This window comes from Marmota monax, unplaced genomic scaffold, assembly GCF_021218885.2.
Source record: "Marmota monax isolate L192 unplaced genomic scaffold, Marmota_monax_Labrador192_F-V1.1 WCK01_AAM20220418_F8-fsc00077, whole genome shotgun sequence".
NCBI lineage: Eukaryota > Metazoa > Chordata > Mammalia > Rodentia > Sciuridae > Marmota > Marmota monax.
In genome coordinates this window covers 741,585-765,799 of record NW_026694610.1, presented here as the reverse complement: position 1 = coordinate 765,799, position 24,215 = coordinate 741,585, and the positions used below count along the sequence as shown (strand labels likewise).

Here is a 24,215-nt window from a genome sequence, read left to right as displayed (position 1 = left end):
TCAACCCTTCTCTGCTGGGGCTCCAGTGGACTTGATGGGAAGAAGGCTGCGAGCTCCTTCTGGTACCCTTGGGGCTACAGGGCTGATGGCCACAGAGAGCAGAGAGGAGCCCACAGCCTCCAGAGGGTTCACAGAGGCTCAAGCCACGTCCTCTATCCCTCAGGGCTGTGGTGAACCCAGTGGGTTGCCTCCTCTGCCCTGGTCATTCCTCCCAGCACACTTTTAGAAGCCACCCCTAGTACATGGGTGGCCTTCCCAGGACAGTTTCAGGGAGGAGTGAGGGGTATACCCAGTATCTATTTGTGAGTGACCAGGGGGCTTCTGCCTTGTCATTCTCCGTGGTGCTTGGCTGAGGTCCCAAAGGCTCTGTTTCCCTGCTGCCTCACCTGCAGCACCTGACATCACCTCTCTGAGCTTGCATCTCTCCAGGACCTCAGTGGATTGAGTGAGTTTACCTGTACAGGTGCCTGGAGCAGTCCCCCCCACCCCACAACCCCATCTCCTCAGCAAGCACTTGAGATGCATCAGAGGTTATGGTCTCTTTATATTATTTCAGCATAAAAAGTAATTTTCATGTAGAAAAACTTTTAAGCATCCCAGTTGAACTAGAAAATGGACCTTCATTCTTCGCTAAGTGATTTGATTTCTGGAAGTTTTGTGGCAGCTGCCAGGATTGGGCAGTGGTTCTAACCTCATGGGGCTCTAGCACCTGGAGGTTGGGAGAGATGCACAATAGCTCTGGCAGTTCCTGGCTGGTAGCAGCTCTTAAGCTCTGCAGTGCACACTGAGTGATGCTGACATCCCCCTCTGTGAAGCCTGTGGACACCATTCTATTCCACTGAGGTCATTATGAGAAAATGGGAGGATAGGAAAAGAGGGCTGCGGACTGTACACATCCTAATAAGGACAATGTCCATCACACCTTCTCCTAGAGAAGCACTCTCGGGATCCATATGCAAGTGGCATGGTGGCTGTTTAGAAGTTAACCAGAGAGGACCAAAGTTCTGCCTCTCAGGCATAGTGATGATCAGACAGCCCTGGACCCTAGGGAGGTTGGGAAAAGAAAATAATGCAGCCACCTAAGCATGCTCCTCCTCTGCCTCACACCTGGCCCCAGAGCTGGAGGCTCCTATAGAATCCTCACCTGTATGTGGGTACAGCTGCCCACAGATGGCAGGGCTGGCCGGCTTGCCAAAATGAGTGTGAAGACTTGGATTTTTATGTTTTATTAATATCACTCTGCCTGTCATTTGAGAGATGGGGAAAGTCCACAGAGAAATGTCTGGAAGCAGAGTGGCTCACATTCTAATTCTATGCACCTCAAACCCACTTTCCACATCTGGCAGTATCTGAAAAAGAGAAGGGAGGGCTTTGGCTGCCTGTCATTTTCTGAGCTGCAGAGATGATCCAGCGAAGAAGACACTATGTCCAAAGGCTCCATGGACAGGTTAAGGAGAAATAGATGGAGCCCCCAGGGAAGAGGCATCTTGCTCATCCAGGCTCAGGTTTACACAGCTGCTGATATCTGTAGGCACAGCTCTGAACAGATCCACTCTGGAAGGAGCTGATGTCCTGGAAGGTATGTCCATAGAGTCTGGAAACACAGTGAGCTAATTGTTCAAAGAATCTTCCTTCCCTTTTCTCCTAACAGGTTTAATTGTGGAACAGGGGTCGCTATCATTGTAAGTGAGACTAAAATCAAACTGGGGGCCTGGCACACAGTGGTGCTCTACAGAGATGGGCTGAATGGGCTGCTGCAGCTGAACAATGGCACCCCCATGACAGGCCAGTCCCAGGTAAGGCTCACATCCTGCCGGCCCACTACCACTTACCCTTGTCTTCCAGAGAGGGGCTCCCTGCAGAGAGCTGAGGCAGGGTCAGTCAGCAGGATGCAAAGGGACCCACACCACGGCTTTGCCAAGCTCCTGCTCTGCTCCAGGTGAGCTTTCAGGCCACATGCACTGCAGGGAGACTTGAACAGGCATCATTGCTTCTGGGTGCAGTGTGCCCAGGAACATGTTCTGCATCCACAAGGACATCACAGGGACATGGAAGCCAAGGAAAGCCCCTGTTGGAAGAACAGTCCCTCATCAACATTAGACACAAAACTTCCTTTTGAGGCAGGAGGGTCAGAGTCCTGTGGCTTTAGAAAATAGCTGGAAAGATTCCCTTGGTTCAAGATGCAGGAATAATGAATTCAGCACCTTTGTGGAGATCATCATTGTCGGAAGTGGGGAAATAATTTAACTGTTGGGTTACTCAGCAAATCACCTAGGAATTCATATATTTGTTATGCTCTGAGTAATTTGAAGACTGTGTTTAGGGTAAAGAGCTCAGGTTAGCAACCTGCCAAGACACGGAACCTGTAATTATAAACAGGCAGGTATCTGTGTTCTCTTAGGGCAAATGGAGCAAGGAAACCATTGTGTATATGTCTAAGCTTCCTCCCCTCCTGGGCTCTTAACTACTCTGTTCTGGCAAGGTATGTTATATAAAGGGTCATGTCTTCATGATTCTAAAGGCAAAAAAAAAAAAGTCATAAATTTGGACCCAAAGTTTCTAAAGGAACAAAAATCCAAATGTAATGAATGTGAGTATAGGGACACCATTTATACCCATATTCCTGGAGAATAAAAGGGCAGGCAGGGACTGGGGCTGTGGCTCGGTGGTAGAGCACCTACCTTGCACATGTGAGGTACTGGGTTCGATCCTCAGCACCATATAAAAAATAAATAAAGATATTGTGTTAAAAAAAAAAAAGGACAGATAAATGAACCACAAAGTCACATCAATGCCAGAACAATAAGACAAACTTGATAAATGAAATTTGATAGAACTAAAAAGACTTCAAACTTGGACACAAAATACAAACAAGAAGACAGGATGTTAAAATACATGCAATGCATGTAAAAATCTCCTATAGTTTAAAGCAAGGAAATTCAGTGATGATGAAAAAAACAGAGCAGTAAAAACAAGATAAGGAAAGTATAGGCTGCATTGATAGAGGCATAGAACGTAGAAAAAAGGTGGTAACAGTCTTTTTCTGTTCTAGTGACTATATAATAGTTTCCAGTGACTGTAATGGTGACTCCAATCCTCTAAAAGGATTACATTTGTTTCTGTAATAACATTCTAAGAGAGCCACAAAAAAATAGGAGCACATTCAAGGGCCAGTCACCCACATAGGAATATGACTTAAAATCCTTTTAATGATTGATGGAAGGAGTATTTGTTTAGATATGAGAAGATGAGGGCACGTTGCTTTTCATTGCAGAATGAAAAAAAAGAGTCTTGGGGAAGGAGGTTTTATTCAGTTGACCCCTAAGCCTGAAACAGAACGGGAAATGCCTTGGGGAGACCATTTTTAACTTCACCTAATCATACAAAGATGTGAAGAGGTGATATAGACTGTCTCGGGGGATGTTTTCCTGCCCTTGGGGGGACAGGTATTCAAAAAGCAAGTTATCTAAACCTTTGATAGAGATGTACAAGGAATCCAATGACTAATGTGAGTTCAGATGATTTACGTTTTCACATTTTTTCCAGTCTCCTAAAACTACGATTTTAATAAATATAAGAATTAATTGCAAAACATCAGGTAGTTTTTTTGTGGGCACTCAGGGCAAAGTTTGCCTCTACCCTACTGGGACTTGCTGAGCAAGTCCATAAGCAGGACCACAGATGTGGAATATTTAATAAACTGTCTGGGGAGACAGCAATTCTCTTTTAAGTTTGCTTCCCTAGAAGCAAGCCTGAGATGAGGAATCCCATACAAGTGATATATTAAGAAAATGCTCCTCAGGGAGAGTGGTAAGGGAGAAGAGAAGATGAACAGGGAAGAGGAAGAAGTCAGCAAGGGCCAGATCTCAGACACAGTTCTTCAGTGTGTGGCTCCGACCTGGTCCTCCAGTGGAGCTCTGGAGTATAGACTATACCTCAGAGTTGTCTCAAACTGTCAAGGGCGGTTCTGGGGTAATGCAAACTCCAGATCATTTCCATTTCTGCAGGCAAAGCAGTCTCCAGGGACCCAAAATTAACCTCATGAGAGGTAAAGGCTTAAAGACAGCTGCCTGAGAGACATTGTGAAGGGCTCCTCCAAGGAGACACCTACCCCCTCTGATGCACTTAATGCTTTAGAAAGAGAATGAGCTGTCAGTTCACCTGCTTCCATCCTGGATCAGGGGATAAGACCCAAAGGGTGAGGATGGGATCAGGAAGAAGAGAACTCTGAAGATCTTGATAAGATAAGCCAAGAAAGTGTTTGATTCATCTAATGAAAGCACTGTGTCCAGCAGCTGGCAAACAACTTAATTAATCCTCCAACCCCACTGCAACTGCTGTCCTGCTCAGTCCCCTATTAACAGATGATTCTTATCTGTGCATTACAAAAGAGAAAAACAATGATTACATTTCTACTTGCTGGAAACAAAGTTAAAAGGATTCAGATTCGTGTGTTTATTAAGTTGTGGCCGAGTGCCTTTCCCCAGATCCTGTATTTATCCTTTCATTCAAATGAAGGAGATATTTCTTTCCTAACAAAAACAAAGAATACGGTACCTTAATTTTCTCCTACTAATGTTCAGCTCTATATTTTGTAACCTCCAAACCTGCTATCTGGATTGCGGTTCGGTCTAAGACTGGAAATTTCCCTGCCTTGCTGTAATGACATTTTAAAAAACAAGTTGCATCCATAGGCCAACTGAAAAATATCTTGCAACACAATCTGTTTGGCAATTACTCCCCTGTGGTGTTTTCTGCAGTACATAGTATAAAGGCGGTTTGGTGAGTGAAAGGGTAGGTATTGGCCCGCATATACCCAAAATTAGTATGGCCACCTTTGGGGGACAGTATAGCCCTATGACCCGTCCAAGGTACACAGTAAATTGGTGTCAGGATTGGAAAGAGAAAGGTTGTTTTTGGATGCCTGGCATGGTCCAGGGCCTGCTGGGTTGGTCTGGGCTCTGACCTCCCTTCCCTTCCTTTCTGGGCATTCCAACATCCTCCCTGCAGGAAGCACAGCCCCCTGGGAGCTCCCTGAGTTTCACATGGTAACTGTGGGTCTCATTTCTCAATAGGGCTATGTCTTAAAGACAAATGCTTGTGAAAGAGAACCCTGGGACTGTAACCTGCATCTTAACAGCCTTCTTTACCAAATTCTGCTGTGTTTTGGCTTTTGAGTTTGTTTCATGAGATCCTTCTTATTTTTCTTAAAGGGCCAGTACAGTAAAATTACCTTCCGGACACCTCTATATCTTGGTGGGGCTCCCAGCGCTTACTGGTTGGTCAGAGCAACGGGAACAAACCGAGGCTTTCAAGGCTGTGTGCAGTCGCTTTCGGTTAATGGGAAGAGAATGGATATGAGGCCTTGGCCGCTGGGGAAAGCCCTTAGTGGGGCTGATGTGGGTAAGTGACTGCCCAGTGGGTTGGGAGGGTTTGTGGGGTTACCTTTCTGGTTTGGGCCAGGAAGGTGAGCAGCCAGAAGGACTGCAGAACTTCAGGGGGGAGGACGGCGAAAGCTGGTGCCCTGTGAACATGTTGACCTTGACTCTGAGCATATGGTATCAATAGGGTGAAGCAAACTCTGGGATGTACCCTGCTGCCATCTTAACCTCTGCTTGAAATGCAGTGTGGGCGCACTGGGCAGAGCAAACGCATCAGCCTTCTCACCCCAACTTTCCCTGGTCCAGTGTAAAAGCCAACACAATCGTATAAGAAGAGATTTTCTGTGTCCTCTGTTCTACAGGAAGAAGGTCAAATTCTCATTTTTGACCACCACGCCAAACATTTTCTGTCTTGGTTCCCAAGGCTGCAGTAACACAGTGTCACAGATCGCATGGCCTAAATATCAGCAGTTCGTTTTCTCCTGTTCTGGAGGCTGGAAGTCCAAGGTCAAGGTGCAGGCAGGCTCTGCTTCTTGCGGCTCTTTGTTGAGCTCCTGGCTGGCTGGCTGCTCTCTGGAAGAGCCTCACGTGGTCTTCCTCTGTGTGTGTGCCCCTGGGTCTCTGCATCCAAATTTCCTCTTCTTCTAAGGACAATAGTCAGATTGGACCTGAGCCCCCCTCCCAAGATCTCATGTAACATTAATTACCTCCTGAAAGGCCTTATTTCCAAGTGCAGCCACATTGGGAATGAGGGTGTCAACTTATGAACTTTGAGGAAGATACAACACAGCGCCTATTGGTGACAGCCGTGAGTCTCACTCCGGCTCATCAACTCTTACTCATTCTTTCACTCAATAAATACTTATTTGAGCACATGTTTAGTGCTCGTCTCAATGCTGAGTGCTAGAGATGAAGTGATGAACGAGACAGACAGGTCCCAGCTGGGCTGTCATACAGCTGCCATGAGGAGAGACCTCATCAATCAAATAATCCCACGAATCAAAGTAAAATGACAACTGGGGAAAGTGTTACAAAAGAGAAGTGATAGTGCAATAATCGTGTGCAACAGGGAGATTTTTAAGGCCTGGGTAGAGAGAGGGTCTCTAGTGAGTGAAATGACTACATGATTTCAGGTAGCCACCAGAAGACATATTTTGAGATATTTGCAACAAATGCAATGTAACGATACCTGGGAGATCACTAAACTGGCAATGAACTTGAAGTTCATCCCCGAATTAATAGTTCAAGGAAGGGCTGGGCAGGTAGCTCAGTGATAGAGCATGTGCTTAGCATGCACAGCCCTAGACTTAATCTCCAGCAGCAAAAAATGGGGGTTAAAAGAATTTAAAATAATGGTTGAGAGAGACACTCAATTCTGGTCAGAACAATGAGGAGGTAATATTTTCCCCATCTAAGTTCACGGATGCCCTGCACCATTAGCCTCTATGCTTATTCTACTTACTCAGTCAGATCTGTCTGCTCCTACTTAAACAAGTGCCACAGTGACCCTGGACTGGGAGCCCAGGGAACCTGTCTCCTTTCTTTGACTCTGGACTCCCACAGAAGACATTCCCACTGTCTTCTTGTGCTTAAAATGGAGCCCAAGCAAACTCCTCCTCTGCTTCCTCACTTCATAGCCCCCATCCCTCACTCTTGGCACGGTTATTCTTGTCTCCAAGCTACACACCTTGAGATACTGCTGAAGTCTCCTTCCTCTTTCAGTTTCTAGAATGAATTGGTTCTTTGGAGGTATTTCCTCTGCTCTCTCCCTATTCTATCCTTGCTTACCTCCCCATGGGATTTCTTTCCTCCCCCCTCCCCCGCCCCTCATCAGTCACCTTGACCTTGCATGCTATTGCCTGCATGATCTTGCCGAAACTCTACTTTCATCAAGTAAATACCCTGGCTGGTTTTCACATGCAATAATGTCAAGTGATTTCTTCCATGTGCCTCTGAAAGGATCTGAGGACACCACTTTTCCTCTGGAAATAGGCCTCCTCTGAGAAAGAATTGCACTCCACAGAAATAGGTGATGCACAGGGACCTGTGAGAGTTTGGCTCCTTGCCACCAACACTGGTGTCTCTGTGGAGACCGAATGCTGGGTGCCATGTTCTCAGGTTTGTGGCTGAAGAGAGGCCACAGTCACTTCTACCAGAATTCCCAGTGTCCAACAGCTAGAATTCACAGAGTGCAGCCCATCCCAGCCTGGGTGGTGCTCCCTCTAAAGGACTTTAACTAAATCCTGTTAGCAGCCTCTGAAGCCAGTCTCCTCTCCTGGGTACATGCTAGGAGCACCGCCCTGCTCCCAGTGAGTCTATAAAAAGACAAAACTGGACCAATGAAAGCAGGTGGCTGATCAGGAAAGCACGTGACACTTGTCCTACTGAGATGACACAGTCAGGACACGGAGGGCCCCTTGTCTCACAGAGGGGCAGCTTCCAGCCCACACAGGTGCCATGTTGGAGACTGGGGAGGGCAAGCGCCACAGCTGAACTCCTCGGGCCCAATCACAAACGTTCCCCCTCTGCTTCAACCCGGCAGCAGGTGTTTTGCTCTACCCTGTGTAGTTCAGGTTTAACACAATCTCAAATCCATACCACTGGGCCGGGTTGTGGTCCCTGTGTCTAAAGAAAGAATTGGAGGACCAGAGAAGCAGAAGGAAAGCAGCCAGAGAGTGTCCATTTGTTTCCCTTCATCTCATAATCTTGAAAATAACAAAGGAGTCCTCTATGCAGCTCTCTGAGGTGTCCGGTAGGGAGAATGGGCCCATCTGAAGCTGACCCCTCAGCAGTCTTTGCTGGAGGGCACCTTGCTGTCCTTCATACAACTGTAACTTTGGAAATAGAAACAGGGATTCCACTCGGCACCGTGGAGCCCTCCCCTCCCCGTCCCTGTCCCAGACAGAGAAGTCCACAGCCCAGACAAGTTAATAAGCTTAGGCATGGCTGCTGAACTCCTCCAGCGCTTATCCTGCTTGTCTCAACTTTGAACCAACAAGGCAGCCGCACTTAAGCTAATTGGGGTCACACAAATTAGAATGCTTTTAACATAAACACTCTGTTGCCATCAGAGGGATTGAAATCCACTCTTGCGGGAACAACAGAGAGATGGATTAAAGCAGGAAAAATTCAGTCATTCCCATGGGTGGTCCTAAAATTGCCCAATGATTTATTATTTGATTTACTGTGTCCATCATGTCTTTAAAAGTTCCTGAGGCTCTTTAGAAAGGACAAGTCAAAATCATATGAAAAAGAAGAGAAGTTTCCACTTATGCTGCAAGCCAGTGTGCAGCCGTGCAGGGGTGCAGACCAACAGGAGTGGGGACCAGGGTATAATTTTTTTCAGGGCCATGAATGTCTGTGTGGTTGCACGGTAGTTGCATGGCTGGCCTGGTGGATTGGCTTTTTCCTTCTCTTCTGCATTCAGGGGAGTGCAGCAGTGGAATATGTGATGAGGCCTCGTGCATCAATGGTGGCACCTGCACAGCAATCAAAGCCGACTCCTACATTTGCCTCTGTCCCCTTGGGTTCAAAGGTCGACACTGTGAAGATGGTGAGAAAGAAGCAAGTTGATGGCAGTTTCTATCTGCTTGTTAATTTGCATGGATCTGATCTTTCATCAGTGCACTTTTAGCAAAGCCCCATATATTTTTATGGGATCAAGATTACTTTGTTGGGAGGGATGAAAATAAATCAGAGTGCCAGAGTTCCAAACCAACCAAAGATACATTCACTTTGAGATGCTAAGCTTGGGTGGGCTCCTCATACCTTTTAGAAAGCCTGCATTTGTGTGGTTTGTACCACACTGAATTAAAAGTATTTAAAGCATATGCTTTTTTTAAACATCTGACAGTTTCAGAGAAAAGTTTGGGAAGGCATACACAGAAATTAATGATACGATGAGACAAAAGTGCTCTTATTTTTCTTCTTTTTATGGTTCCACGGAGTTATTCCACCTTGTAATATTGTGTGTATATAAATCTGTGTCTATATATTTATGTACACACATATGTATACATGTAACACAAGCATGCAAACACAGGTGCAGAGTGGCACATGAAAATAATAACTGAAAATCTAAGACTTGGGAAAGCATACAGGCTTGAGGGTGCTTAATATATCCAGAATTCCAAAATTAAAACAAGACTAGAGCTAAGATCACTAAAGGAAGTCAGATTCCTCTGTGAGTGATTCAGGTTTGGACCTAAGATATCACACTGGGAAAGTTTTTTTTTTTTTTTTTTTAAAGCATAATCTCAAATCCATACCACTAAAAGGGTACGTGTGAGTCAGAATGTTCCAGTGCTGTGCACACCATCTCATACTTCAATAGTTATTCTTGCTCAATCACAAGTCACTGCAGGTCAGTGCTGGTGCTGTTGGTTCTGCTCCACGCAGTCACTCAGGGACCCAGGTCCCTTCTACCCAGTGGCTCTTCTTGGCTCTGTGAGAAGAGACAGCGGGAAGGATGGAGGGAAGTGTTAGGGGCCAGACCTGGGATGCCATTTGATATTTTCAACCCCATTCCACTGGTCAGAATCTAGTCACCCTACCTGTCCACCTGTAGGCAGCAGGGAAGTGCAGGACAGGTCTGTGCCCAGGAGCAAACTGACACAGCCCTGGGATTCCTAACACACAGGGATTCCTAACACGGTGCTTGTTCCTTCAGCTTTCACCTTGACCATCCCTCAGTTCAGAGAGTCTCTGAGATCCTTCGCTGCCACGCCCTGGCCCCTGGAGCCCCAGCATTACCTCTCCTTCACTGAGTTTGAGATCATGTTTCGGCCGGACGCAGGGGACGGTGTTCTCCTATACAGTTATGACACAAACAGCAAGGACTTCCTGTCCATCACGATGGCAGGCGGCCACGTGGAGTTCCGTTTTGACTGCGGCTCTGGGACTGGTGTTCTGAGGTGAGATCTGACACCATCTGCAGCCTCCCCCCACCAAAGACCAAATTGCCATCTACCAGCCTGTCCTCCTCCTGTCTTCCCTACACTGTTCTCTTTGGAAACCTCTCCTGCTTCTTAAAGATGACAGGCTTCCCTCCTGCCTGCAAGTTTCCTTTCCCAAATAACGACCCAACAAGTAACGATTCTCTGCTCCAAACTGTTAAAAATGGGCTTTTCCCCCATGGAAGGTAAACTGCCTCCATTTCCACCTGCCGTCATGCTCTGCCTTCTGCAGGAGCACGGTGAACTGTAACCAATCAGCACCTGACACAGAATGTCAAGTGGAAGGGCTCAACCAACACATGTTGACTAGTAAAAAATGTATTCACAAATATTTAACCAATAAAAATGTCCTTCATGATTTCATTTTAATTTTTAACTTTCCTCTTGAGCTATTTGTTTGGTGGTAATCAGATATTTAGCAAGTCTCTTACTTAGTGTTCTCTCTATGAAGGAACCTGACAATAAATCATCAACATAGCAAAGATCAGAAAGTTCCAGAAGGGTGTGTGATGGGTGCTTTTTAGCAGCATGGCAGTACATGGGTGCCTCTAAAGTGTTGGCTGATATTTGCAAGATTGTTCTGACTAGGCAACACTTTCCTCCTGTTATCTAATTTGTACTATTAAATTCCGTAGCAGATCGATGGTTCCTGTACAAGAGGTCAGTATCATTTTGACTCCCTTGGAGCCTGTGTTTTGCAGGTGTTGGTGTTTTTCCTACTGGTTTCTGTCTTCCTCTGCTCACTGTGTTTCTTTCATGGTAGTTTTAACCTTCAAGCCTGAGGGCCACTGATCTAATGCAGACATTCTTCTTGTTCCTACATTTGTCTGATTCTTCTCTTTTGAAACTCACTAGGGTGTACTTAATGGCACCCCGCAACAGGTTATCAGTTATTCTGTTGTTGTTGTTTTAAGGGAAATTGCTGGCTGTATTCATATTTCTAGCCTGTCCTTTTTAGAGAGTGTGTGGGTGAGATGTTACTACCATGCATTGCCCTTACTGCTGATCATTTTTCATAGCTGATGGGAAATGCTCTCTGCATTAAGTTCCAACAATTATTTGAAAAGTCGGTTTATTTTTGTCCTTGTGGCTGAATTCCCACACATCGGTGACACCTCCCACCTTGGGGAATGGACAAAACATTTTTGTATCTCTGGTTAAGCAAAAACATCCTATATTTTAGCACAACTTTGGTGGGTATTTAATTGATTCCATTTACATATGATTATGCAAAACAGCCGGAGCAATTCACTTAGAACTATATGTCAAATTTAGAAAGGAAGACACCTTGATATCACCTTGCTCTTTAAATGGCTTCTTCTAGGTAAGGAATGATGAGAAAGAGCTTGGGAAGGATAGGACTCATCGGCCTCCCCTAGACAGGCTACCCTGTCTTCCTGCCTCTCTCTGGGGGCAGCTCTAGCCATGGTCCAGAATTTCTCTCTTGCCCAACTCTGTGTCTGTTTTTGACACATTGTAATTCTAATGTTTTTTAAATGTAAGTTATTTTCCCACCTGTCAGGAAAGGTGATTGGAAAGAGAATTCTTGAGTATTAGATATTGAAAACGAGGCAAGAGTCTCCAAGAAATAAACTGCTACCTGACCCTGGTCCCCTCCTCTGCCCACTGGGACCTGACAACAGTGATCATAGCTGGTATTTCAGATGCCTCTCTGGAAGCTATTTATTTTGAAAATCATTTCGAAGACTTCCCACTTCATTAAGAAAATTCAGTGAAGGGCTGAACTGCAGGAAGTTGTAGAATTGGCCAAACCATTTTGACTTCAGGTAAAGGACAAGATGGTCAAAATCATTATGAACTTGATTCAAAAATAAAGACAATCGGAATGAGCTCTTGATGGCTTGATCAATACACTGTGTGGAGGGAGGAAGCTTATTGACAGCCACTGACCTCGGCAGGACAAGAACATGACAAGAGTGCTGTTAGTTATTATGGAAGTAGACCACTTTAAAGGAGCCTCTTGTTTCTTTATTGCATATTGATTTAACCAAGGTGATTAAATTCTAATTGCTAAGGACAAATCACAAAAGCATTTGCCTGAGCTGAAGAATCAAATGAAGGGGTGGTGACCCTTCAATAATTGTGCCCATCGGTATTCTTTGTGGTTTTCTAAAGATGATCCAGGACCAAAAAATAATTGGGAGGTTCAGTGAGGGCCAGGAACTAGAAATACAAATGCAATAATGATACTCTTTCTGCACACATCACTATAAAAAAGTAATGCATAAAACACCTCTAAATATCATTTAAGCTTCAAGCTCTTCCACCCCAATTTAGTAATTGAATTTTAAAGTAATTGTAATCCTTTTCATAACATCAGAGAACATAGAATCTATTTTCCCTTGTCTTAGTCCACTTTGTGCTGCTATAACAAAATACCTGAGACAGGGTAATTTATAAGGAACAGAGACTTATTTTTCACAGTTCTGGAGCTGGAAAATTCAAGGTCAAGGGGCTGCATGCTGGCAGGGGACTTTTACTGTGTCATCCCATGGCAAAATGTAGATGGGAAGAGAGTACACATATAAGAGAGGGTGGAAGAGGAAGGGATCTGAATCTATTCTTTCACTAGGAACCCACCCCCACCGTAACTAACTCACTCCAGTGATGTTGGTCTTAATCCACTGATGAAAGTAGAGTCCTCTTGACCTTATCGCCTCTCAACACTATTAACATTGAGACATTGAGGATAAGTTCCCAGCATATGGACTTGGGGGGACACATTCAAATCATAACATCTCCCCCAAATTTCATTATGAAAAGTTAAAATAAGTTTAAAGAGTTGTAAATATCCTTATATCTAACACCTGTAGCTTGTAATTAATGTTTTGCCACACTTGATTTATCATATCTATCCATCCATTCCATCCTTGCTTTATATGCATTTCAAAAAATATTGCAGACATCCATATACCAAGGAATCTGTTTTTGCACCATACCTATATAATTTTTCTCTTCTTCAAAGATTGTGCACAATTAGTATAATATTTTACCTTCAAGTCACCTTTCATCCAGGAAGCCAGATCTACCGTGCCCACATTTCAGTCTTTTTCAAGGAAGAAATAAAATTATAAAAGCAATTCTCCTCCCATGAAGGCATTCAATAAATAGTAGTCGGTACTGCTTTGTTAGTAAATAGACATTGTTTTCCTTTTGCTGAATGGATTGAGTTTACTAAGGTTTGTATTAGTTTTTCATAACTAGATTGATGAAAATTATCCATAATATGCTAACTCGGGCTTAGTCTCCATCCATATTAGTCAAGATTATCATCAAAACAGAACCTATAGGTTAAATATAGATACACAGAAAGAGTTTTATTTAGAAACATTCACTCACATGGTGATGGAAAGTGAAAAGTCCTATGGTTGCCATCTGTAAGCTGAAGGTTCAGAAAAACCAGCGGTGTAGTTCTGCCCAAGCCTCCAGGCCAGAGAACCAGGGAAGACCCTGGTGTAAGCCCCAGTTTGAGTCTGAAGGTCCAAGAACCAGGAGGCTAAAGGTCCATGTCTGAAGACCTAAGAACTGAGAGTGCCAATGTCCAAGGGCAGGAGAGGATGGATGTCCCAGCTTCCTTAGAGAGGAAATTCACCTTTCTTCCATTTTTTTCTTCTATTCAGGCCCACAGCAGATAGATGATGCCCATCCACATTGGTGGGCCATCTTCTTTACCTAGTCTGCCAACTCAAATGCTAATCTCTTCCCCAAATGCCCTCACAGACTCACCCCAAAATAACATCTTACCAGCTACCTGGGTATCCCTTAGCTCAGCCAAGTTGATAAATAAAGTTAACGTACATGTTCCTTCCACAGGAGTGAAGACGCCCTCACCCTGGGCCAATGGCACGAGCTTCGTGTATCTCGCACAGCGAAGAATGGCATCTTACAGGTGGATAAGCAGAAGACAGTAGAGGGAATGGCAGTGGTAAGAGCAACCCTTTCTCCCCACTGAGAGTGAAAACCAGGTTACTATTTTCTACTGAACACAGTGGAAAAGCAGCACTGTATAGTGTTTGAGCACACAGATTCCAGTGCCTGGCTGGAAATCCCAGCCCTCCTCTGGGCAATTACTTTTTTTATTCCTTAACTGTAAATGGGCATAATAATAGTACAGGCTTCATAGGTTTGCTGTATGGATACGTGAATTAATAGTTAATAAGGTGAGCCCTGAAAAAGTTGCCTTCTCTCCCCTTTACCCCCATTACTACCCTGTCCTTATGGGCAGAATCAATGGAGTAGATCAGAACACAGTCTGAGGTAGGGTCGGTGGTACAGGAAAGATTTATCTTATAAAAACAGACTGTCAAACCATAATGTTGGCATTCAAAATCTAACTTCGTTACTTACTGATGGCATAAGGTCATGTTGGTTACTTGACCTCCTAGTTTATTTGTCTCATCTCACTATTATATTCACACAGTGACCATAATGACGATGATCGTGACTACTTCATAGAGTGGGTATGAGAAATGCAAGAATTATCAATACAAAGCACAACAGGACCTGGGCAGCACTATGTAGCTTTACTTACTATTAATTATGGTGATGATTATTACTGTGTTAACGTACTATTAAGGAACTCAAGGGCAGAATATTTACTGGAGTTTGTGACTTTCCTCCATGATTTCATTTCTAGGTCATGTCCAGAGAGAAAAAAACATGACAGAGGCAATAAAGGAAATTTGCTTAAATCACTAGAATTCTTCACACACAAAAATTAGAGCCTCCCAAAAAACAGAGAGAACAGTTGGTTTCTTAACAGTCTCCATTCTGGATAAAGTAAGATTTAAGGAGGGACTGGCAAATTTTGGTATCCTGACAAGCAAATGTTTTGATAGAAAAAGAAGGAAAAAAAGACCTTTGTCGGGAAAAGAGGTATTTGGCAGAAAAGACAAAGATAGATATGCCCAGAAGCCAGCCTTAGAGACTGCAGCACTAGGGGGGCCTGAACCAAGAACCCCCTTAAGATGAGAAGAATCCCAAACTGGGTCTGCTTGAAGAGGTAGACACACCTAGAAATTGTCCCATATATAATTTGTGGAAGGAAAGTGGGAGGAAAGGAGGAGGGAAGACAGATGAAGGAAATCGAATTTTGAAAGGAGAATTGGAGTCACTTCTGGTACAATCCAGAACATTCTAGCAGTATAGACCTGACTGTCTATTGGCTTGAACATATGAATTTTAAATAAAGGGAAGGAGAAAGGAAGGATTATATCAAGCCCTTACAGTCATTTGTAAAATAGGAATGAAAGCTCAGGATGGAAGTTTTGGAAACAGTAGGGTTATGACCTCCCATTGTAAGTAAGGAGCTCTTCAGCTCATGGTATTTGCTTTTAGGATCCCAGAGACAACCCAATGGTAACATCAAAAACACCACACTTAAGAGTTGATGTCATCACCCCACGAGCGAATGAGAATTAAACCAATACCCTAGAGTCCACTCTCCCTCTTGGCTTTTTTGAACTGCCTGTGGGTGGACGGAGCGGATTGGAGCCTGTGCCCACCTGGAGCAATGTAAACACGCGGGGAGGTATGCCTATGGTGTGTGCACTTGAGGAAAGCTCCCCTGCAGCTTCTCAGCCAGGCATGGAAAGCCCAATGGCTGACCTTAGTCACCCACAAGGCCCTCTGCTCCAGCTGCAGGCAGTGGAGGGCTCCCCAAACCCCCAGTGGTGGTGAGGGTGTTTGGTCGCCACCATGCAGCAGTCAGGTCCAGGCAGGGAGCACCTGACTCAGCAGCTCTCCCTCTGGTGGGTCTGTTGGCTTCTCTCCTGGTCCTGTAGGTGTGGCAGCTGTAGCCCTGCCTCAACAGGAGGGTGACTGGGGAGGACACTGAGTTGATGTTTTAATCAGCTTTTTCACCACTGTGACTTAAAGACCCGACCAACACAATTGTAGAGGAGGCAAAGTTATATTTAAGGTTTTATAGGTCTCAATCCACAGAGAGCCAGCTCCATTCCCCAGGGCTTGAGGTAAGGCAGGACATCCGTGGAGGAGAGTATGGTGGAGGGAAGCAGCTCACATGATGATCAGGAAGCAGAAAGAGAGAGAGAAATCTCCAATTGCCAGATACAAATATATACCCCAAAGCCGCACCCCAATTCCAGCCTCCTCTAGCCACACCCTACCACTTCAGTTACCACTCAGTTAATCCCAATCAGGGGATTAATTCACTGATTGGGTTAAGACTCTTACAGCCCAATCATTTCTCCTCTGAACCTTCTTGTGTGGTCTCACACATGAGCTTTAGGGGGATACCCCACATCCAATCCATAATAGCTGCCAAAAGGAATGGATTCTTAGTCCCTGAGGCCGGTCTCCATGCAGTGGACACAATGAGAATTCCATCTTTTCAGAACAGCCTGCAGCTCTGAAACCTGGTGGGTCCTACAACCTTGCTACTTTTACCTTACTCTTATTTTAACTCTGGGGTAAGAGCAAAGACAAGGGAGAGAAACACTTGGGTTTGTGGCAACAGTTCCTGCCTGGTTCTATATTGTGTTGGGCCACGAGACTTCCTGAAAACCCTTTGGCTTCTTTGATGACCCTCCAGTTAAATAAGGACCCATGGAGTTGTCTCAAGGTTATGGATCAAAGAAAATTTAGTCTATTAATCTAATCAAGATTTCCCTGGGCTACCTGAATGGACCTAGAACCCTCCCAGAGAGAAATGAGCAACCTCCTCTATGATCTCTGTCTCCTCTTCTTCCCCCCTGACATGACCCCAAATCCATTTTTCTCCCTCTGACCAGTAACCTTCCTAAAACACACCTCTCCCCCTCCCCAACCCCACCTCTCTTCTTTTTAAAACTCATTGCCTTTTGGGTGAAGTGTAAACCCCTAACATGGCCTCTAAGGCTCTGCATGATCTGACTTGTCCTTTCCTTATATACTTCTATACCCTCCAAGTCCTGATCCTTCCAGTTTCTCCAGTCCTCTTGCCTGACCATCTTGCCTATTCCTATGTCTAGGGTTAGGTAAGAGCCATCCCTACCCCTCGGGTGCACCCACAGGAACCTAGACATCCTTTACCTGTGCTGAACCCATCTGCCCATGGGCTTGTCAGTCTTCCAACCAGTATAACCCCTGCAGCACAGGTACTGTGTCTTTCTTATTTGCTCTTGTTTGTCCAGCACTTAACATAATACCTGGGACCTAGTAGGTACCTAATAACATTTATTAAATAAATGATGGAATCATACTACTATTTGTATTTTTTTACCATAAATCAAAGGAAATAATAACTTATGTTACCTAATAACTTGTTTGTCCCCAGGATTCTCAGATCTTTATTTATTGCTGTGTGTTATAACAGTTCAACAGTTTGCTCATGGCTCCTGTTGGAATGAGCTCCGACATTAACTATTATGTACAGATTGTAACCTAGCCCAGCAAGAAACAAGGGAAGCCTTTGGGGGATTGATATTGGGAAGTTCCCTGAGAATTGAGAAAACAAAGAATCTCTCTGGCCTTTGCATTTGGTCTTGAGGAACAACCATCTGCCCTGTGCCCAGCCTCTCTTTCTCTTGTTGATCAGGGCTTCTGAGTTACCCTTATTGAGTTACCCTACAGCCACATTCTGGAATGCTGATGTGCATCCAACTCTGGGAAAAGTGCTAACTACACAGTATCTCAGCCTCCAGGATGTGCTGGACAGGGCTATGGTCAGTCACAGGCAACCCCAAAACATATCAACAGCTTAGGACAAGGGTCAGTTCTTGCTCATGTCACCAATCATAGTAATCCACTTTAGCTTTCATCTGAGACCCTGGCTGGAGGAACAGGGAGGGAGAAGAGTGTGGTGAACCAGCCTGTGACTCCAAAGACTCTCCCCAGGGATTCATTTCTCTTCTGCTCGTGTTTATTGCTAAAGCAAGCAACACGGCCCAACCTGAGCTGGGCTATTTGGAAGCAATCTTCCAACAGGGAGGTATTGCTGGAGGAGCACAGAATATGCTCGCCGTGGAATACCTAGGAGGTAGGTGATATGATTCCTGTTTTGGTGACACCGAGTCCCAGAGATGTTACGAAATTTTCCATCATCCAAGTCCATGTTCAGGAACAATGGGAAAGTCAAGCACAGATGGTTATGACAGGTCTTGAGGCCATCTCCACCATTTGGATCCCCAACAGGGAACCAAAGGCACATTTGCTGGTCTCAGCCAGCTATTCTAAAGTTCTGTTGTGATTTGCCACTCTGATCTCTTGACAGGGAGGCTTCACGCAGATTAAGTGCAACACGGACATTTTTATTGGTGGAGTCCCCAATTATGATGATGTGAAGAAGAACTCAGGCATCCTCAAACCATTCAGTGGGAGTATCCAGAAGGTACAGACTCTGCTTTCTCACTTTGACTTTACACAATAAAGAAGTTTTGAGGTTTTAAACTTTTAAAGGTTTTTTTTTAAAAAATGTTCGCAGCATAGTTTCCAAACCCACTTTCTTGTAACACTTGTTCCCAAGTCTGGTCCAGCAGACATTTCATGAATGCCACTCAGGGAAGATAAATTTTTGTAGGAAATCTACCAAAATATTATGGGACTACTAGGGGAGGCAGCTGGCATCAGGTCACCACAGATATTTCTACAATAGGGAAGGAGGTGAGGGGAAGGGATAGCAGCTCTTGGCTCAGGCTGCTCTGATCATTACTTTGCAATTTGCTCAGCCAACTCCTCAGCCAAACAAAGAATCTCTCTGGCCTTTGCCTCACCCACCCCTACATTGGAGCAGTTGTTGCTCATCAGTCATTTAACCAAGCTCTGAAGAGCATGAAGAGAGTCCTTTCCTAGAAGGTTCACTCAAAAAAATAAAGTGGAATAGAATTAGCTGGTCAAAGATATTGACTACACTCATTTCTGTCTCCTACTCCTTTTCTTTTTTTTAATTTTTTTTATTGGTTGTTCAAAACATTATAAAGCTCTTGACATATCATATTTCATACATTAGATTCAAGTTGGTTATGAACTCCCAATTTTACCCCAAATACAGATTGCAGAATCACATCGGTTACACATCCACATTTTTACATAATGCCCTATTAGTAACTGTTGTATTCTGCTACCTTTCCTATCCTCTACTATCCCCCCTTCTCCTACTCCTTTTCTTGGGGATGTTATGATTCCTCCAGTTGTGAGGGCATGCTCTGCCTGCAGTAGACACGGCAGGTTGACTCACCAGCCCAGGCCTGCCGGACCACCACACGCTTAGGAGAGGATCTGAGCAGAGCATCTCCTTTCTGGGGGTGTCAGCTCCATCCTCCTTTCCTTTAGCAATCAAGGTGCTGGGTGGGCCATTGCTGGACCTGAGATGAAGTATGAGAGAGGCTAAAATGAAAGAGGGCCAGTGAAAGAAGGTTCTATCATGTTTGCACATCCCGGCACTGAAGTGCCCCTTGGGCCTGTGTCCTTCTCATCCCAAACCTCAGTGTTGAACCTAGGGAAGGGGCCCATGACAACATTTGCTGGCTCTGATGTGCTTCCCTTTGTTGCTGAACTGTGATGTCAGTGACACCTCAGTTCAGGTCACCATCGCCCCCTGAGTGGGATTGGCCCTGTTCAATCATGCTTGATATTGACACTTAGGACACAGGCTGAGATGATAGGAAGCATTGTTCTCTCTGTCCACCCTTCCCAGGCTTGACTCTTCTTCACACTACACACACAACTGTTCCCTCCTCACTTTCTAGAAAGACTGCTCTTCCCTCCTTCTGATGGAGTCATTGGCTGTGACATATCCAACAGGGCACAGTGCCAGTTCTGACTTGTCTTGAGGACACACTGCTCAGTTCCATAGCCCTTCAAACTTGCAGCAGGCAGAGGGGAGATTGTTTCTAGCTCTTCCCTAGCTGCTTATCCCACTCGGCACTGGGGAGAAGTTTTCTCTTTCAGTGCTCTCCAGGGGTGAAGCAAGCCTCAGACACATGGATCCTTGGCCAGAAGTGCCATTGCTCACCTCTTGTAACTTCCCCAGGCAGTGAGGGCTCTCTGTCTCTGAGATCTGCAAAGCCAGCAACAACTCAAAGTAAATACACATCCTGGGTCAGGGGCGGAAAAAGTTGGGTCTACTTATTTGCTGCTACGGAAACTGGGAACCCCTCCCTCCGGTCCATCAATTTGGTTAGAGCCACATTGAAGGGAAGAAGGTGTGGAGGAACTCTGTACATACACACACAGCAGTCAGGGAGGCCCCGTTGATGGCGTTTTAGGGGACACAGTACAGGATGTTAACAAAAGCAGGTGGAAGTACACCAGGAAGTTTTCTGGGTTCCACCAGCAGCAATGGCTCCCCTGGATTCCTGCCTCCTGCACCTCAGTTTTATCTTCTCCTTACTCCACTTTGTAGCAGCATCTCTTAGCCATAGCTGCTACTTCCACAGTTATTCTTGGAAACTTTCAAAAGGCACTAGCGACTGGGTCCCACCTTCAGGGACTGGTTCAGCTGATCTGGGTGGGTCTGGGCAGTGGAAGTGCTTTAAAGCCTCCAGGAGATGTTACTTGCAGCCTGGCTGAGGACCTGGACTTTGCATTCTCAGGTGGTATTCTAGGATCAGAAAGCACACTTTCCTCTGTAGATCTTCCCAAGTACTAAACAGATCTCCTTCAGCTCCTGCATCACTTATAAGTCTCTTAAAGCAGTAACTGGGCTCTTTTGACTTTTTTTCCAAACTTCCGTATATTTAGCTTGGGTTTTCATGCCACGGGAAACTCTAGAAGACCATAAAGATGTTTTCCCAATTTCTGACTTTCTTTACATTTCTCTCCCTCAAGATCATCCTGAATGACCGAACCATCCATGTGAAGCATGACTTCACGTCTGGTGTGAATGTGGAGAATGCAGCCCACCCCTGTGTGGGGGCCCCCTGTGCCCATGGGGGCAGCTGCCGGCCCAGGAAGGATGGCTATGAGTGCGACTGCCCCTTGGGCTTCGAGGGCCTGCACTGCCAGAAAGGTACACCCAGGGTCTCAGGCATAGCTGCCTGGAGGGAGTGGAGGCCACGGACAGAATGTTGGGAATCACCATTCTTAAAAGAAGTTGGTACAATCATAGTGGTTTTTTTTTGATCAGTGGCTACAATAAGTTATCAATGGCCAATCATATATAAACTACTACAACTATGTAATAAGAATTAAATGCTGAAATACTTCTGTAACAGTAGGCAAATAGCTTCCCTAGCCACCTCTCTTGGTCCTTCTTTGAGAATCCCCTCATGGTCTCACAATCAATATAACAGGGGTTTCAGGACTAATACATCTGACCCAAACCCAGAACCTGTCCTGGTAGGGGAATGCCTATGCATTATGGTCTGGTAAATATTTTAACTAAATATTTTGACTCTATCGGTGAGTGCTGTGAAGAGAAATCTTGCCCAAATACAGAAAAAGGTGAATGCCACATTAGTTGCTAAGTATGCATGTCCTTCTGTAGAGTGCTGTTTTCCATGCTACCAAACCACTCTGTGCCTCAGTTTTCTGAATTGTAATATGGGAATGGCCATAGCAATAGTATTTACTGAGGATCATTGTGTACACTAAATGCATTTAGAGTATTTGAAAGAGTGCTTGCTAAGTTCTCAACCCGAACCAGCAATTATTATTATCACTGTAGGTAAGAAGCAGAAAATCTTCCAGCAGGTGCTGTGAGCTATTCTGTTTTCATCTTGCCCTTGTCTGATAGCTAGGCAGAGTCACGGGCCGTGAGTTCCTGCTTAAGGGAAGCAGAGGCCATGGTCCTGTGTATAGAATAGTCCTGCCCACATATGTCCATCAGGTTGGGCTGTGTGGACCCTCTTGTTCTAAATGTCAACATGGCCTCACCTGCCCAGGAACTAGTTTAAAAACAAAAAGCAAAGAGATCTGAAAGAAGGCTGTGGCCTCTAAAGGAATGCGTTCTTTCTCCCTTTCCTATTTGTTTCCAGGCTCCCTGTTTTGATCAAAACTAGTGCTTAGAGGTAAACTTTAAGTTACAGGTAGAAGCTTTGGTATATAGTAGGGTAGGAGAAGTTGTTTTGCAGCAGTCTTGGAAAAGCATGAAAGATAACAGCCTATTAGAAGACTTAGTGATATGTCTTGCATTTAAATGAGTTCTGAAATCTGCATAGTAAATCATACAATATATCTCTTGATAAAGAAGAGGAAATGATCCACTTGTGAATTATCCCAATTGCAATTCTAACAAGCAAATTGTTGCTGAACTAATAGGTTACACTTGTGGAGATTTAGTTCCAGAGTGGCCTATTCATTCAGAAAACTGGGTTTTGATTTCACACTTCAGTGTTTAAATTCCCTTACTCTCCAATCTTACTATAGGCATTCCAAGCTTGCTTCTAATACTGACAGTTAAAATATAAAGTCTAGATGTAAATGAAAACCTAGCTTTGGGAATTAAGAGATCATTTGCGATCTTGTTAGTGCTTGTTTCCTGCTGTAGAACATTGGCCATAACAGATACAAAGTGCTCACACTGGACCTGGGTTCAAGTCCAATAACAAACAGATCTCACCACAGCAATGGGATGGATCTCAGTGAGGACCTGGGCTCCTGGCAAAATTTGAGGGAGTGAACAGAGGCAGAGGACACTGGAGGGCATCCAGACCTCTTTTCCTGCAGTGTAGGCTAGAACCAAGATTAAAATCCAAACAAACCCATCTGCCATGCATTTTGTATCAATATTTCCTTCAGCTATGAAGTCAAGATACTGTATCTGGCAAAATATGGTGCAAATACTAGGAAGGCTCATATAGATGGAGGTATGGCCAGAATCCCATAATTTCCTCCCTGGTTATAATGACTTGGGAGGATTAAAGGGGCTCTGGGCCAGCCTCCCCAGGCCCCAGCAGGCACACAGCTATGGGCAGTTATCCTACAGACTGCTGAAATACTGGCATCTCTTCCCTTGTAAGGATTGGAAAGAAAGGGAAGAGAGATCCCTAGAAATAGAAGAGAACACAGTAAGGGCTGGGATATAGCTCAGTTGGTAGAGTGCTTGTCTTGCATGCACAAGACCCTGGATTCAATCCCCAGCACCACCACCAAAAAAACAAACAAACAAACAAACAAAAAACAACTACATCTTATAGAGAATTAGGTATTTGAAGTTACACTCAAATATGTGACTGAAATAAAATTCTCATCAACACTGACACTGATAGAATTTCAACTTTGTTAAGAAAAGAGGAGAACACGCTGAAAGTGTTTTCATAGCTCAAAAGACCAAGATCAGTTAGAAGCCATCTTTATTTGTTAGAATTCTGTCCTGTTCAGCAAAGTGATCCTCATACATTAAATAGCTGAAGGAGGTTTTCTGCCTGGAAATCAAATCGTGCTTTAAAAGCAACGGTCTATTCCTAGTATTCTCCTTGGAAGTTAAACCAGTTAAAAAAAAAAAACATGGAGCAAAAAGTTGTAGCAGCTCCCAGTGCCAGGCCTCACCCAGTCCCTATTGGAGGTTTCTCCATGAGGAAGGTGCTCCTTTCTTCTCAGCGAGGCTAGTCCTCTCTGGACCCATCAGAACTGTAGTGGGAGATCCGACACTTGGTCTCACGTCTGGGCAGCACAGGAGGATGGGACCAAACAAACTCAAACAAATTCCAGAGTCGGTGCAGCCCACAGACTACCATGATGATTTAGAGACCCCACTTTGTTCCTGATAGATCGGGGCAGAACAAAGAGGTGGGCATCAGCTCCTGCCCAGTTTCCTGAGAAGTTCCTCAGAAGTCTCTCTTAGTTTCTCTCCAGCATCAGCAACTACACAAAATTCAACCTTTCCCAACTCTGGAACCCACCAGGAGAGAAGGAGCCAGAGGTTCTTCAAACTCCTAGCCTTAGAGTCAGGCACCAGTAGAACCCTAGGCTTGACTTG

General features: G+C 44.8%; 1 protein-coding gene across 1 annotated transcript in view; it reads left to right on the top strand.

Annotated features, from left to right (window-relative positions):
* The window catches only part of Egflam (EGF like, fibronectin type III and laminin G domains), a 174,171-nt gene that overhangs the window by 129,924 nt on the left and 20,032 nt on the right, over nucleotides 1-24,215 (top strand). The window contains exons 12-18 of the mRNA XM_046422288.2: nucleotides 1,652-1,796; nucleotides 5,214-5,403; nucleotides 8,809-8,934; nucleotides 10,051-10,294; nucleotides 14,171-14,282; nucleotides 18,570-18,686; nucleotides 21,125-21,305. Coding sequence (XP_046278244.1) covers nucleotides 1,652-1,796; nucleotides 5,214-5,403; nucleotides 8,809-8,934; nucleotides 10,051-10,294; nucleotides 14,171-14,282; nucleotides 18,570-18,686; nucleotides 21,125-21,305 — 1,115 coding nt within the window. The remainder of the gene's footprint in view (nucleotides 1-1,651; nucleotides 1,797-5,213; nucleotides 5,404-8,808; nucleotides 8,935-10,050; nucleotides 10,295-14,170; nucleotides 14,283-18,569; nucleotides 18,687-21,124; nucleotides 21,306-24,215) is intronic.